Below are 17,834 nucleotides of genomic sequence, written 5' to 3' on the forward strand. Positions count from 1 at the left end.
AAAATTGTCTGTTCTTTATAAACCAGGTAATCGCTTTTAAAATTCAGTAAAGGAGGCAAGGAAACGCCACAAAGAACAATTTCCCTTTCTACTGTCACGGGATTTCGACATGTCATTATTGAGGAGCAACAAAATTTTTTCTCTCAAGCCCTCCCTTTCATCATGACGTCACTAAGTCAGTATCCACGTGATTATCAATGCTCTAAATTGATTGGTCAACGTCGTAATAAGGCCGGCTGTCCGCCCCTCAGGGGTGCCGACCTGGAGTCGATTACTGCAAGCCCCGGACATATCAACCCAACGGCAAGTAAATAAGGAAATAAGAAGTTATGCAGACTATAAGAGACCTAACTCTTATTTGCAAGTTATAAAACAGTAGAATTAGAAGCTAAATCATCTATTAGCACAGTATTAGCTATGCTATAATTCTTTACCAGCCTCAAGTACCACAACGATTTAATACTTCAATGCTTGCAACTGAGTTATTAGTGGCTACTTTATCGCGTGCTAGGCAGTGAACCGAAAATTCTCCTCCTCTATTCTAATTACACCAACACAGGAGAGTTGTTCACAAGTCGAGCTGCGATGCCTGCGGAAACTGAGTTCGGAATGAGAAAAATGTCTGCGACGCTCAAAACCGGCCAAGCCGGCGCAAAGAGTACATTAGGTTATTAGAGAAGCGCAGGCTCCAAGCTCACGCCAGTGACTACCTACATAAGTCTTTGGAAAGCTATAAAATCTTATAGAAGCAACATCATCTGTTTTTTTTTCCCCGTCACGATCGAGGCTTCGCCGCTAAAAAAATTGAAATTTTTATTTTCCCTTAGCCTCCAAGCTAAGTAAGAATTTTGACGGGGACGGATCGTGCTCGATTGTAAGTAGAGCAGCTGTGATTTTAAATTAATACTTATCCACAAACAAAAATTCTAAACAAAAGTATGCGCTGAAGTACAAAAATCCATTTTACATGTACGTTTCCAAGATTGCGTGTATAACTACTGACAGCGCTAGCGTCCTGCGGTTGAGTGAAGAGTGTTGTTTGGAATAGTTCCAAACATTCAGGCCTTGACACATTTTTTCTCGTGAATATGTATATTCAGTCTTAGACTCTGAACCAGCAGCTTTGAACAGCACCAGATCTGGAAACCAATTTTTTGACGTTCTTAAGAGTTTGTAACAAAGCAGCTTTTGAAAGAGTTGGGAACTTTTTAAAGTGTCACAGTCAATTATAATAATAACCGTGAACTGATGGAGCGAAACCCCGTGGCACTTTCTTCTACTAGCCTGAGATAAGGAACCGTTATTAACCAAGAGTAAAATTGTACCCAGTATGTCACAAAAATGCGAGCTAGTAAAGCCGTATTTCAATGGATCTCCTTCTTTAGCAATATCTTCAAGTGTTCACAGTTCACTAGAAAGTTGATTAAACTACTCTTAAAATGTCTTAAATTCTCGCGTCATAGGACGTAAAGATATTTTAAAAGGACTTAAGTGACCTCCACTTGACAAGAATGAAAAATATTTTAATCTTTTGCTGTGAAATTACCTTCATTATTGTTTAGACATCACAGCGATTTGTTAAGTGCAGTAAATAAATGCAAAAGGAAAACGATTTAGTGCACGAATTTGCCAAAAGACCGCCTCGAAATCAAACTATCGCATTCGACGATCTATGGCAAAAAAAGTTTGTTTGGAAGGAAATAGTGCTTCAAAGGGACATAAACATCTGTATTTATATATTACAGAATAAAAACAAAGATCTTTTAACAACAATCCTAACAACAATGAGAGCGAACTGAGTCGGTTTCTCCCCTGCGTGGGAGTGGGGTGGGGAGGTGGGACACAAGAGTGACAGTGGAGTGACAGCTAACTCGTCCCAACATAACCTGGGAACGGAATAATTGGAAATATTCGAATTTGTGCTTTATTTCTCCATCGGCCTCTCGGCCTAATTTCTGACCGGCAACGAAAACTAAATTGCAATTTAATAGTCTCGCCAAACAGTCATAACAGCCAAGTGTCACATTCAATGACACCAGAATATTTTTAATAATCATTTATTTGAAAACAGTGGACACATTTACGACACATTTCCAAGGGTTTTACAGAAATGTGTTACTGAAGCAAGTGCACAGCCAATGGGCTTGCAACTGATTATTTCAAATATTTTTATCGCAACAAAACCATTATTTTCAGTTAAGTGTTCCAGAGATTTCGGAAATTTGGGGGTGTAGGAAACGGAAGAGGGCGAACTTTTAAGGGAATTAGCTATTGTTTCATATTTTGGGTCCAAAATAGGGCGGTTATATATTCAAAGTAAGTTCGCGTTATTCAGAGTGATTATTTTAGTGAATAAAGTTCTTACATAGTGATTATTCCTACTACTGCTTGGTCGCTTTTGCTGTATTAGTACGGCAACCACAAAATCTTCAGTTCTTCAAAAAATCGTTCTGGCTCCAATGCGAAATGGAGAAGTCTTTTCATGTGTGCTAAAATTTTTTCCTTCATCGCGTGTGGGTCTGACTTCGTTGCGCCCTCATTTGACAGAGTTAGCCTCAATTTTAGCCGTGTCCTGTGGTTGCTTTGGAGACGGCTAAAATTCACTGAAAGTTTTTGAATTTCGTACTGCGACACACTTGGAACAATTCAACAACTCAATGATTTCGGAATATTTCTACACAAGCCAGTCTACAATAATGCCTTTGCACAAAATTTAGCCAGGTTTGCCGCACTTTGGATATACTTTTCCGAAAAACCTTTCACAATTCTGGACGTGATTCTGTTGGTGACAGGTGTAGAGCAACTTACCTCAAGATTAAAAATCACTGACAAGTCTAATATAGGCCGTACAAGCCCGTGAGACTTACCGTGTAGGTGATGCCAGTTTGTGTCTAGATAGCCAGTTTGAGTACCCCACCACTTCACGGCAACGGAACAACGGAAGAGTCACGGAAAATTAATGCAATTTACGATTGCTTTCGGGCCGATTCTGCGCCACTGAGCGAAAACGAAACCCCGTATATTTAAGACCACCTACGCTTATGGTTTGTCGGAAAAATTTTGTCAGTCGAGACTAATGGAACCGCGGACAGAATTTGTCCCGGGTAAAAACTGGACAAAACTGACTAGGCAAACAAAATTGTCTGCTAAACTTGTGAATCACTAACCATCGATAAAAGCTATTATTCCTTCAAGTCAATGCTATTTACTTTTGTTGACAGATTTGACAAACCGCATAGTGGAAATGGTTTCGGGCAAGAAATAAAAATTGGCTAGTCGACAAAATTTGTTATTTCCTGTGTCTAGAGAGGATCGGCTCTCAAAACTGAAGGACATTTTGGTAACATTACTGACAGCTAGGACAAGTGCTGCGGAAATCACTGAACTGCTTGTCCACTGAACAATTGGAAATTAGTGGGCGTTCAGACGGCCAAAACATGGTTTGAAAATCACGAAAGAGTGTTCGTGGTTTCCATTGTGAGCAGACGTTGCTTCTGAAGCAGCGCTGATTGAGATCGCTCTTGATATTTAACGAAAAATGTTAAAAAAAACGTACATAGTCGAGAGAAAGGCATTTTGACGCATAACAAGGTCTTAGCTAGCTTGCGAGTAGAAATTTCCCATGTGCCCTTACCTCACGATAACTCGAACCAAAAGGCATTTCCTTTGGGTTTGTTTCATCGTAATTTCACCTCAAACTTTAATTTTAACAAATTAGAAATACGGGTCTCACCACAACTGCTACTATGCTTGTTAATCAGTCTTGTCCTTATCTGATATCGGTAAGACCAAACAGGGGTTGGGCCGGTACTCAGGAAGGACGGCGGTGAACAGGTTCGCTAAATAATCGGCGAGCGGTCTGGGGAGCAAACCTGTCCACTTCTGTTGATGCCGCTGACCCACCGTCTTGTAATCAACCTGTAATAAATATGTCAACAAGGTAATTAGGCACGTCTAAAATGGATGAATTTTACGTTCAAATATAACGGCTTTTCAATAATATTCGCCTTCATATGAGTATTTCTGTTATTTCCTTTTATCGATGGTAAAATTTAGTGTTTCGACAGACTCGCTCCTAGAATCGAGAAAGAATGGATGACAACGCATTGCATCAAGGGAAGACTAATCCTTTATCCATTTTTCATTCTTCCCAGGATACCCCGCAACCCTAACCAGTCTTTTATCACCTCAGGGTAACAAATAAGTGGAGACTGGGAACCAGTCTGCTTCGGCGGAGCGAAATAAAGATGCGGTTAATTACGGTGTAAACTGGCAGTTCTCTTAGCTTGAGCGGCGAAGAGAGAGCAAAAACAGGTAAATCGTCACGGAATGTTTTCATCTTCTTCTCCAGAAAGTTCTAACTTCAGTGTCGTCAAGTAAGCTAGGGAGAAAATTAAAGAGGGATAAGAAACTCTTACCAAAACTTGTCGGCAGAATTCCGAATTTTACCTTCCGCTTCATAAGATCCTCAGAGCCTAGCGTAGCGTTTGCCCTATTATTATCAACATTACACGTTTGTAGACTGCACGAAATACGAAGACTTCCAGGAACTAAATAGTTACCGAAGTGCTCCATCTCCGCCAAAAATCAAATGTATATAAAAATCAGTATGTAAAAATCAGTATGTAAAAATCAGTATCCAAATTTAAATTAGAAACTCATCCTACAGTTCACAGTTGTCAACATCCCAGTTTGCAGACTTCTCAGTCGTTAACTTCGGACTTTGTTCCGGTAGCTATCAACATTGGGTGAAAGGTAAGGTAAAAAAAAAAAGTGTAGTCCTATCAACATTGGACTACACTTTTTTAATAAGAAAATTGTTTTTCTGTCCCAGGCTGATTATTCTGACTTATTTTTCTTCCGATTTCGGGCTGAAAGTATTCTTGGGCAGGACATTTCGGTTCGACTATGGCCGGTCGTTGAAGTAATTTTGGAGCCAAGCCTGGCATGACCCACATGACTTCTTGCAGAAATGCTATTAGCATCGAACAAAGGGTTAATGCTTTTTTTGGCTAGTTTTTAATGAGGTTCAATTTTTCTGTCATTTTTTTTTCTGGTTCATTTATTATTAACCATCCTCGCGCCTTGGAGCCCCAGGAGCAGTTTGTAAAGGCGATTTATTTTACGGCTTTTTCCCAGGCCTTGACCGGGAATTCGTTTCCGTTCTTACAACGTCAACGTGATAGGCACGTGACCAGTATTACTATCAATTCGTGATCGGGGGCCTGGATGGGAAGTGCTAGATTTCTCAGCATTCAGTTAGAGTTTCAGCCCATTTTCCAGCTATTAGTAAATTTTGCTGATCTCAGGTGTAGATCGATAGTAAAGTACGCGTGTTCTCGGCTGCTAAAATTTAACTTTCCGACCAATTCTCAGCTGTCAGTTGAGCCCCATCAAGATATCCTCGTGTTTGTTGAAATCTGGTTTTTGGACTGACCCCGTGTGCAACCCAAGAAGCGTGCGCAATTTAGCGGTATGTGTACTTTGGCCTTATCGCTTCGAAAAAGAAAACAAAAGGCTAAGAAAATTCATTTTACAAGGAAAATCAGTTCAAAATCATTGTTAAGAAATGTTGCCAAAAGTAAAGCCAAAAGTACAGGGATTATCGGCCGAGATGGACGGAACTCCCGGAAATGAAGCCCGGGACACTTTGAATACTGCAAATAGCAGCCATTAAGAATCGCTCCTTTAACTGGCTTACAGCTAAGCGTTTGAAACTAACACCCTACCGTACTGGGCTCTGGTCATTCTCATTGGAAGTTTTGTTGGTCTCTTTACGGTTTGGAGCTGAATGCAATATATAGGACTTCAGTGGAAGTAAATTTCGCTGTCGGTTGTGATTCTCGAAGAGGTAAGGTAGGCTGATAAAGTAAGTGCATTAAATTTCGGATCGAGAGGGCTGAGTTCCATACCTGTCATGTAGTCTGTGTCTGCGCCCGTCGTTTTCTTGGGCGGAAAAGTCACTTAAGTCTCAGCTCATATTATACTTAACTATTGATTATGATTTTCTCCGAATAATCACATCAGTTAGGCAGACTACGACTTTCTGCTAGATTTCGAGAGGTCCCACATTGTTCCATTCGTTATACGGGTGAGTGAACACGCGAGGGCGCGTGGAAGTCACCCTTAGCTTGCGCGTCACATCTCCTCGCGCGATGTGATTTTCGCCTCGCGTGTTCGATCGACTGCTCCGATCCACTTGTAAATCAGTCTTATGTTATATCCGTAACCTGGGTTCGACTGAACTATTGCCGTTTTGGAACTTTCGGATATACTTCTTTCACAAAGCATATACTTCCTTTCCAAAAGGACTTATATACTTCCTTCCCAAAAGGAATCGATTGTGGCAAAATATAGCGTCCTAGGAACGAGGCCATATGTTTGGAATTCGTGCGCGGATCCTGAACTGGAGTCTTCACTTTTTACTTTAACCTTACGTCCGACTCTCACGCCACCCTCCCCCCCCCCCCCCGTTTAACACAAAAGAAAGACAATGGAAAATGAAAATCTCTACAGAATCTTTATAACTCTAAAATAACTCTAACCTACGATGTAAACCCGAGCAGAGGAATTTGTACATTTGAAGGAGCGATTTTGAGAGTAATATAAGACTTACTTACTTAGTCCTCTTCATTCCTGTTGGGACCTAGGTCTTCTGAACCAGCGCTCGCCATCTGTTTTGTGAAGTGCCTTTTGCCTCATGCCACGTAAGCGGTCTCTCCTCCAACTCTGTCCTTCTGTTGCGCCTCGAGGTGTGATGGGGTCCTCCTCTCTTGCGCTTTCCCTGTGTGTTCCACCCCAGGGTCCACTTGTCTACGTGTCCGCTCGGTCTTCTCAGGGTGTAACCAATCCAACTCCAAGCTTTCTGTCTTATCTCCCCCTCTATCAGTCGCTACCCTGCTTGGTTCCATAGCTTCTCATTACGGATTCTTCTAGGCCACCAAATCCGCAGGATTTTCGTCAGGTCCTTGTCGATAAACACCTGCAACTTTTGCTTCAGTCCCTTGGTAAGCCTTCAGAACAACATCAAAGAGCACCGTCCTTACATTTGATCCAAACACCCTCAACTTTATACTCTCGGTTGTTACACTCTCTTTTTTTCTATAAGGATATATTTTATAAGAATATCGAGGCTAAAATGTCCGAAATTTTAAGAATATTTTAAGAATAAACCCAAGGCTGAGATTTTGAAAAGAATATAATTTTGTGTGTTTATTTTTAAATACAATACAATTATATGTTTTTAACGAGACGGTAGAAATTTCTTCTTTTCTCTAAATTCTTCCTTCTCTCTAGTCAAAAAAGAACACAAACATCAGCGTTCGACGCTAATAACATTTCGGTAAGTAGTTATGTGTCTCTTATCGGTCTTTAAGAGGGGGGGGGGGGGGGTAAATAGGGGTATGCAAATCTTCCGATCCGTGCCTTTGTTTCGCCAAATCCGTCGATCCACCAATATTTTTGTTCAAATTCGAAACCACAACTACATCCGGAAACAGAAGTGTAAAAGTTCAAAGGTCAACTGCTAAATGTTAACGCCAATGTTTAATTCCACATAAATAGTAAAGAGGGCAACATGCTTGATGTACAATTCCAACAACTGTCTCACACCTGCGTTTAAATGAGCTTCGTTCGAAAAAAGAAATAATTTGGATGAACTCATTAATATAACGATCAAGGCTGAAGAAAGATCTATGATCCAAATTTCGTTTACGGCCAGGAGCCCATGATCATGGGCTCCTGTTTAGGACCCATCCAAGATCCGAACATCAAGACAGGCACAATCCGGAATCCGAGCCAAAATTCACAACTTAACCACAATTCACTGTGTTTTCAAAATCCGCGAATCCACTCGATTTATGGTAAAAATCCACAATCCCTGCGCTTTTTAAGGCCAAATCCGTCGATCCGAAAACCTATTCACCCCCCTCCTTAAATGCCTGCATGCTGACTCCAAAATCACTTTATCACCATCCAGACACCAAATGCATTCGAAAACAGAAATGTCATACGCTTTAATCTAAGAATTTTGGCAAGAATATTTTCAGCCTAAAATCGGCAGAAAAATAAGAATATTCAGCCTCGGCCGGAAAACAGTATTCTTATAAAAACAAGATTGTAGTGCCGTCACACCGCCATATATCTGGGTCTGAGACCGGACACCTCTAAGTTTTCCCTAAAATCGCAGTTTCGCATAGAGTCCAACAACCTCGATATAGTTTCTAAGAAATGGAATCCTTTACTTCCACTTCTCAACATCACGGTACCATAAAAGCCATCTATCTACTTTCTGCAAGCGAACCAAGGCCAAAGTGCAATTGAGAGTTAGACATACCACCAACATTTTTAATTTAAATTACTTATCTCGGAAATTTTTCTGCACTGCTTATTTCTTAATTGTATCTATGATTAATTATTAATTATTAGTAATTGTTGTTAATAAAATTACTATATCAAGTACGTAGTTATTGGATAATATTTAAAAAACTAAAAACCGGGCAGAGGAGTCGCCTTTTATTTATTTATTTTTATTTGTTTATTGTTACCACTAGTTTTATCGTTTGTTGTTAAACCTGTTTTAGGTATTTTAATGTAAGTAATTATGTAGCTTTTTTGTATGTTATTCTGTATGTGAACAAATAAATGGATAAATGAAAAAAAAAAAAAAAAAAAAAAAAAGATTGTAGTGCCGTAGACCGCGGCCATGTCTAGAACGCTTGTCTCGCCTTCTCGATGCGTGCCTGGATGTTCTCATCAGTTCCTCCCGTCTTACTCACAACTTGTTCTCGAGCTTGGTGAACTCTTCCTCCACCTCAATCCGCTCCCCTGCAATCGACACACCATCGCCACGTATTGTACCTATACATAGTGTCTTTGCGTGACATCAATCTGAAGTCAGGCCTACCTCCGTATCTTGTTCCTCTAAGGCCCGCGTCGCCATTAAGACTAACGTTCCATAGTGCCACGAATCGGTTGCTGGGCATAATTTCTCGCGACATTGTGAATATTCGTTGAATGGGTTGAGGGCAGTCCAATCATTAAAAAAAAAATTGCAGTGGAAACTTCTAAAACCGTCCGAAAACCCTGTCTTTAGTATGGTCTGGAATATTCTAGATGCAAAAACTGGACACTCCCGTATGTAAAATTACAAGCGAAACACACCATATCAGACAAAACCAAGTTTTATTTGATACACTGATGTTTTCCTGAGGCGGGCAATATCATGTCACGTTACAAATCACGACCTGATCGCGTGCGCCAATTGAATTTCAAAATAATTACTTCAACCCAACAAATATTAAAACATGTAAAATGTTTTGTAAGAGAATAAGTATTAAATCAAACTGAATCAGTCACGGATTTATGGATATTGAATATATATCAGGTCTTTGGAAATAGGCACAGTTGAATTTCGCTATTTTTGAGAACAAATTTTAAAAATATCTCAGGAACTCGTCTGCATAATACCTTTTCGTCAAGTCAGGGACTGAAATATCCCACAATGCAACAGTTTTGATTACAAAGCCAGCGGCCCTCCGCGATTCTTCAGCAGTCTTGTCATGGCGACGAGGGTGCTCGTGCTTTCTCCTGGCTAACCGAGCGCAATTTTCTCGTTTTTCTATCGCTTTTTACCCGAGAGAATGATAAAGAACCGGACAAACAGTATCAGAACGAAGGATAAAGATGGATACACGAGACGAGCTGGCTGTATCTGCTTTAAAACCGAACAGGAGAAAGAGGTTTTGACAACATTTCCCGTTTAGTTGCACATGGCCGGTCGACTTTTGCTGCGGTTCGATTTGCTAATGTGGCGTGTATGTTTGTTCTTCGTAGGTGTTGTTAGTTTCGAGTTGTCGGCATCCTGGTAGGTGGATTGTGCCTTCAGGAGGGGTTGAGCCTGGCGAAGAATCGAGTGAAGCTGCCATTCGGGAAGTTGAGGAAGAAGTTAGTAACAGACTAGAGCTGTTTTGTTTTACACACAAGCTTGTTCAACTAAACAAAAGGGTGCATTCGTTTCGCTAGGTTGAGACAGACGACTACCTGTGCTTTATTTGTTTTTTCACTTTTGTGTTTCTTCTATTCGTAGGCTGGAGTTCGGGGTAAACTAGGACGTTTTCTTGGCGAATTTCAGGTCTGTATTCTACTGTGTTTAGCTTGTAGTGTCTTCTGAAGTCTGCTACTGTTCAAGTGTTTACTTTCAGAAACTTGTGCTCATCCGTTTACGATTTGATCATTTTCTTTTCAGAACGATGTAAATCAAACCCGAACCTCTGTTTATGTCTTAATTGTAACAGAAATGCTCGAAACATGGGAAGAAGGTTTGTGAATGCCATTATGGAATATATTGATAAAAGTTCTGTATGGGGAGCAGATATTACGAACGTTCATGTAGAAGAGCTTTAGTACGTCAACAAAGTAGTAAAATTGCTTTAATTACGAGTTGTGTATTTTAGTCGGTGAATTTATAAGTAGTAGCCTTCAGTGTTTCTTCTCTCAGTGAGCTTTCGGTCACACTTGATACGATCAGACCTTTTCCTTGCGTGAACTCTCGAAACCCAAGCCTGCGTCGAATTCACTCTTGTTTTGAAATCTGCAAAAGGTAAAGGCCAAAGTCTAAGCTCCACTTTGGTTTTCTATTTTGCAATTATCGTAACGTAACTGTAAATGTGGCTTTGGCGACATATTAGATGCCCATGGATGTTTTAATAACAGAATTTAAAACGGCTTGTCTCTCGGTCATGAATTTTAAAGGAGTGAAAATACTTTGACAGTATTAATTTCTGTCATCAATAGCTAAGGTCCTTCTTTGTCAATCTGTAATCCCTTTATGCCCACAGTGGTGAAATGAGGTATTTTTGTTTCACAGAACAAAGATCAACACTGAAAATAAGACATGTTTTGGGCTAGATTTTTAGGAAGGGGTTATTCATTATTAACGAGTTGGAGACCCCTCACGGGACATGGACCTTGATGAAACGTTGTTTTCAAGTCTGTGATGGCAAAAAAAGATGTTGACAAAATATTTTAAGTCACATGTGGAAATCCAGCATGCTTATGTCTATGACAGTTCAGCTTAGAGGCTACATCTTCGCTGCTAATTTCCAAAATTCAAAATCAGTTCTCAGAAGGATTTTATTGTTTATGTAGTGCCAATCAGCTTCAGTTTGAGTGAGTTAGTTTCGTGCATTTGGCAAATTTATTTATAGAAATGTGGCACATTTTGTTGTTGTTTTTTTGTCCAATCATGATAAACAGTTCTGTTAAAATTTGACAACCCAAAATATCAAGCTGCTTCATCTCAGACAAGCTGGTCTTTGAAGAAAATAATTGTAATATGTTGATTCCTCTGCAAAATGGAGATAGAGATATATTAAGCCAAGTTAATTGTTATTTACTTACTCTAAACCCCTTAGGGACATTAAATGCTGCTAACGTTTTTCAATTACAAGCTACCACATGTAAGGAAAATAACTTGCAATTTGTTTTGGACACAAATGTTTTTATTTTGAGAAAGTCTACAAATGAGGATATTAAAAAGTTTCTGAAGGAAGAAAAGGTCACATTAAGGATTTATTGAGGCGTTAATCTATGAAATATTGGAGGTGTGTGTTTCTAAGGGTGACTTTGTTGTGCTTTTAAACATAGAAATAAACCCAGGTGTTAAAATTTTATTACTGAGTATTATGTTTAAAACATAACTTCTCGGAATGAATGTGTGTGAAATCAGCATATAAATGTACACATACATTGTATTTGCCATCAATTTGGTGTTTTATGGAGTGTTGCAGGGCAACCCTAAAAGAAGTAATGTTTAAGGCAGCTAGATTTTCGTGGAAGGGGGTGGGGGACAGTTGGCTGTTGGCTTGTCATGCTTACTTTCCTGACAGACAAACCCATTCAAGCTGGGTGCTAAGTAAATAATGATTTCAAAGTAAGCAAGTAATAATATTGTTTAAAACTGTGCTGGGCAAGCAAAATTTGACAGTTGCTTGTCTGAACGGTGAGCAGGAAGACAAGTTTTTTTCCTAGCCCTGGTGTTATATGTGTGTAATTTATGACTTCATGTGAAAACCAGTTTGCTTTTTAAAGTAGTTTCGGAAAAAAAAAAAATTGGTAATGACATTGTGATCATTATGGAAATATTATTAGTGGTAAAGATTTTTGTACAGGCCAGCAAATGATGCATTATGGTTAGTGAAGAAGTTATTGGCAAGTCAGTTCTGCAAGGTTTTCCTTTTTTTACTATGAACATCATCTGTCCTTGCTGTGCTAAGGGACGCGCAAGGCCTTACTATGAACAATATAAGGCATCGCGGAAAAAAAAAAAAAATCAATGCACACTATCATCCTTAGTCTGTGATTTAAACTGAACTTGCCTGTACCTGCTGAAAATAACTCAAGGAGATACAGCACAACCTTGAATGCACAGTTCAAACTGCTGTGGTAGAAAAACTTCACTCAGTGAGGTAAACAAAACAATGAAAATCTCAGCGGGCATACTATTTTTTTTAGCTAAAACCCTGTATTGACATTTTTGGTTTGGTGTGGAGTTACTTATGTGACTTAGTTGTGTATCTATTGATAGCTTATCAAATAATAATATATATATTTTTTCTCCTTTCCCTTTTGACACAGACCGCACTAGGTCTTGGTTTCCAGTGGAAAAGGCAAAGAACATGTTAGAAGCCAAGCCATATCAGCAGAAATACCTGGATAAAGCTTGCAGTGGCAGGTGACACATCATCTTCAACCAGAAAAGCTGGTTTGTCCTGGTAGATGTAACGTAAAATAGCAGAGTGCCTTGTTTAAAATATAGTGAGTGTTTAAATGTTATATACAGCACTCATGCCTTAGATAAAGTGTCATATCTGACTTGCATATATAAGCTGTCATAGATGAAAACTACTGCAAATGTCTGGAAAAGCGGCTGAGAAAGAGGAAATGGCTGTTCATTAATCCCGCCTTGAAAAAGAAAATTAACTCCATGTGCATTTTTGCATTTTTACATTTTTATTGGCTCTAGCTGTTAAACAGAGGATATTACACGGCAGTGCAAAGATATGAATTTTATTTTTGAGTGATAAGAACAATGTTTTATGAATGAGCCCAGCAAGCTATTAAAATAAAATTCATATCTTCAAGCCACTGTGTAATTTTCTTTTTATTATATGGACAAAGTAACTGTTTGCACAACTGGCTGTGAGAAAGCAAGAACTGACGTCATCAATATCTCACCAGTGAGGATATGGAAAAAATGCCACCTGCGTCCTGGATGTAGTTTTGTATGAATTTTACGAGCGGTGTATTTTCCATTAAAGTGTATATGACAGAAAAGTATTTTCCTTCCTTGATATATGTGATAAATGAATAATGTTTTGAAAATGCCAATTTCCCTATAAAAGTGTCCTGGGAAACTGTGGTCGAGAATTGTGTTTGTGACGTCACAGTGTTTGATGACATTGCTGTCACGGGAAGCTGCCTTGTCATTTCTCTTGCACATGGCTTCAAATGTGCGAGTGATTTACTAGCTAGTAACGCTAATTTTCAACCCATTCTGTTTAATTTGGTGATATCAAGTGACTTGTTTGTTTGTCAAACACAGTGACGTCACAGGTGTAAATCATGTGACATTTTGGCCGCGTGATCTGTGGGACAATTTCAACATGAAAGTAGTGCGTATTTTGAATGAAAAAAACTGGTTTCAAAATATTTCCATGATCTAAAAACTTTACAACTGTTTTTCTAACATTATTAACAACCAGAATCAGTGGGAAAAAAATTGTGTCATATACACTTTAAAACACTTGTGTCTAATATATAATTTTTATACCTACCAACCTTACCTGAGTCAAAGGCATGAGACTTTTAGCATGGATGCACTGGGAGTTCTGAAGACAACCTAACCATATCCAAATTTCATTCGAAGATTTGTGAAGACATTTCAAATATTACCTAGTCACAATCCTGGGATGTGTTTGGCCAACATAATGTTGTCACCATTAATGTTTTTCTTTTAAAATTGGAGAATTGAAGGAGTCTATTCTTGCATTAGTTCTAATTTACATATCTTTTGTAAATGTGTCAGTTAAGGTTGTAAAAGTTCAAATTTTCAACTAAGTTGGATAAATCAGACCATAGCTGTGTGATTGAAGTTTTGACTCGCAGGCAACAGACTCATGCCTTAGGTGGGAGGGTTCGCAAGTGTGTAGTTTACGTCCTGTGATATGATGTAGAAATTGCTTTTTGGTTTTGTGCAGGAACTTTGCTGCAGATTATTCCTATTTGTATTACTCTGTTTTGGAAACCTTAGAATATGTTTTGAGATAGGAAAAATTGATCCAGCAAAAAGTCCTCCCCTTCTGAATTAAATAACCGTTTTTGGAACAAATTAGAAGCTTGCTCAGTGGCAGGTGATTTTCAGAAGTTTGTGGCATATTCAATTTGACAGTTTTAATATGACACTTTGATGACAGAAACAGCATGCAATATCAAAGATACATCCAGATATATTGTATGCAGAAACCAATGGGAAGTTAATCGGGTTTATTAACCTGTATCCTGCAGTTGTGACCCTTCAAGCCCTAATGTGTGTACATCAGTAATACAGTGGAAGCCCTCATAAGCAGACACCCTTGTGATGCTAAAAAGCTGTCCATAACTGGAGCTGGCCACTTAAGAGAATAGTTCTTGTACATGGCCACTAGTGTTGTAAGGGAATGCAAAAATACCTGCAAATCATTTTTGGTTATGTTTTTTCTTTTGCCTTGTGCAGTGCCGCGATAATGGTGATAACTGCATTTACACATACTTGCTGCCAGCGAGCCGGTAAATGCAGAGTTTGTATGGGAGTTCAAACTGGATTTTGTGAAGGCAGTTGTTAGTAGAGCTGTCTGCTTACAAGAGTGTCTGTTAAGAGAGCTTCCACTGTATTCTTGTTGCCAGAAGAGTCTTGTAGATTATTAGTGAGAAAAATTTGATTTTTGTATGACAGTTTTGTTTTTCTTTTTACTACTTTTACCGTCATGACATGTCAAAGTTTGAAGGTATTCTAAGTATTTTTCTGGAGAACAATCTTGTTAGGGCTTTAAAGGTTAAGTTTATATATATTATTATTATGTATTGTGAGAAGGACACTATTTTGGTGTGTTGAACAGCAATTAGTGTAATAGTATCTAAAAAAGTGTTTAGCAGTAAAAACAGTAAATTAAAATAAGTAAATGTTTTTCAGTTTTTGTTAATAAGTTACGAATTAGTGTGTGCGTTATTGGTTGGCATGTTTCAGTGATTGAATGAATAACAATCTTAATATAAATAAAAAACATGATTTTCAGATGGAAAATTACCCTTAACTTATTTTCTTACTCTCAGTTAATATTAAGTAGTTATTAATTTACTGTGAAGTCTATTATCCTAGTTGTCCCTGGTCTCTGTGCTGTGTGACTGCATGGCTGAGTTTCTTTTATTGTGGCAACAGTTTTTCTCAAATGAAAACAGTTCCTATTAATTCCATCATGTTGTGGATGTTATTTTCTCAGTTTCTGAGTATCAACTAATTATTTTTGCCAGATTTATGACATGTAAATAAGATATTCTGTCTGAAGTTTTGTTAGTAGAAGATTCAGATTATATTATTAACTTCTCAATAATTTATTGACCTGGGGCCAGATTCACGAACCTCTCATTAGTTAAGATGTGTCCTCAGCGTTGTTTCATAACAGCAGGCTTTTGTATTTGAATGATACTTACGAGACGTCTTAACCTTGATGGCCTTTGTGAATCTGGCCCATTATTTGTTACATAGTCATTCATTCTAACTTGTGTGCTTAAGTTATTGTGACATGGACTGTTTTATGTTATTAATAAATCCATCAGACACGCACACTCATTTTGTTACTGTTAGTCCAAGTTTAAACTGTCGTCAAAATAATGATTATTGTTTTTCATAGTGATTTCTGTGCATCTCTTTGAAATACTGTGTAATTTATGGTAATGTTTTGGTACATCAACAATTGGGTACAATGATATTTGGAATAATTATGATTTCAGAGATTGGGGAATGATGTAACCTGTGATTAATTACCACTGGGCTGAGTTGTTTGAAAGCCAGTTACTATAATTATCGGTTGAGTAAGGCACGACGGAAGTTTGGTGACAAAGTTTTGGCCTAAAAATTACAGTGTTGTCATGGGCAACTTACCTCATTTCCATTGTTAACAATATCAACAGCTGTGCGTCGCCTGTTGTGTCACCTACAATTTCACATGCTTTGCTGCCAGTGATGTCAAAGGCCTACAAGTTGCCACTGGAAATGGAGCCAGTTGTCCGTGACAACAACGCAATTTTCACATTAAAACCTGGTGACCAAACTTTTGTTGCACCTTACACAACTGATCATTGTACTAGCACTAACCCAGGATTAAAAGTTAACTGAGACATTAACTTTTTGGTGTCTAAAAATGTTTCTTGCTGCTTATGGTTTGTGTAGTTCAAGATTATTCCATCTCAAAAGTGAGTGACAAAGAGTATGAACAGAAAACCTCACCAAAAAGTAGTTACAAAAATGAAATAAGAACTCTTGTTAATCCTGGGTTAGCTTAATTTAGAGTTGAACAACCCAACCCTGGTTGTTGTGCATGCTTTTGAAACAGGGATAAGCTCTGACTGAGTGATTATTTTGGACCAAGGGTTTGATTTCAGTTGTTTGTTGTAAAATGACCTACTAGGCTTGTGTGTTGTAACACACAATGCAAAATTAGTTACCAGTTTATACTTAACTAGCTGTTGTGACCTCTTCTGCTGGTGCTGTTTTAAGGGTAGAAAGACTAGTAAATGCATGTACTGGTCATAGTTGTGGCAATTATGCAGCAATGATTTTGACGAAGTGCATGTTGAGAATGTTAATAAGGACTAACAGATCACAGCAAACAGGTTCAATATCCAGTTAAAGGCAGTCAGTCGAGGCAGACCTACAATCCTGTTTTTTGTTTAAGTGCCTATGACTTTTGAGGTGTGAAAAGTAAATGTCAGATTGTAAGAGCTATTAAATCATAATCTTTTTTCAAACTCTTCGTCAGATTGTTATCGTGATTACGATATAAATAGCCATAAAAATGTCTCCAGGCCCCCATTGATCCATAGTTTACACTAAAACGTTCTGGAAGCTCCCCCGAGTCCGTTCTTTCCGATATAGCGAAACAAACTTGGCATGGTATTCGGTTTGCAGTCAACTTCGTTATAATTCATTTCATTTTGTCCTTAATGGAAGGGGGGTGCGGTTGATTGGAGGATCCTTGCTTATGTGAATTGGGTAGCTGTTTGTTTATGTTGCAAAGCTGTTGAATCACATGGGGAGGTTAACCTGCCATCTTTTCCTCGCGGCAACAAGAACGCCTGATCGCAGGTTACCCGCTCATGGCTCGTCACGCAATCTTTCAGAGGTTGCGTGACGAGACATAAGAACGTCCACGAAAACAGTAGCTAACAGTGGGTGGTGAAAACTCGGAATTCCACCAAGACAAAACGACTTCTTTCTCCTACCTTAGGCTTGACCCATGCTTGCTCAACAGATCCTATTTTGCGTGTCTTCCCAGGCGGGATGAGAGAAAATGCCATATGCTGTAGCGTAGATAATAATGATAATAAAAACATCGTTAAAGGAAGTAGCACAGTATTCTTCAAGCATATGTTACGATTTAAGCCGTTGATAAGACAATCCACGAGAAGGCTATCGCTCAAAATGTTACATGCAATCGAAGATTTGGCTCTGTCCTCGTATACCGATTCACAAGAACCGATACAAAAGACCCAGCAATGTTCAACTGGTTAGCTGGTTA

At 38.7% G+C, this 17,834-nt stretch overlaps 1 protein-coding gene across 2 annotated transcripts; it reads left to right on the top strand.

Annotated features, from left to right (window-relative positions):
- Positions 1–160: 160 nt before the first annotated feature.
- Positions 161–13,389, top strand: LOC145493378 (diphosphoinositol polyphosphate phosphohydrolase 1-like). 2 transcript variants are annotated; one of them, XM_081472837.1, is made up of 5 exons: positions 161–303; positions 9,835–9,945; positions 10,088–10,132; positions 10,247–10,319; positions 12,637–13,389. In XM_081472837.1, exons 1-5 carry the CDS (start codon positions 163–165, stop codon positions 12,735–12,737), a joined length of 471 nt encoding a protein of 156 aa, XP_081328963.1. In that variant the 5' UTR covers positions 161–162; the 3' UTR covers positions 12,738–13,389. The 2 variants fall into 2 exon arrangements, with proteins under 2 accessions (XP_081328963.1, XP_081328964.1); XM_081472838.1 differs by lacking the exon at positions 161–303 and adding an exon at positions 9,189–9,740.
- The last annotated feature ends 4,445 nt before the right edge of the window (positions 13,390–17,834 follow it).

Source organism: Orbicella franksi, chromosome 7 (genome assembly GCF_964199315.1).
Source record: "Orbicella franksi chromosome 7, jaOrbFran1.1, whole genome shotgun sequence".
Classification (NCBI taxonomy): domain Eukaryota; kingdom Metazoa; phylum Cnidaria; class Anthozoa; order Scleractinia; family Merulinidae; genus Orbicella; species Orbicella franksi.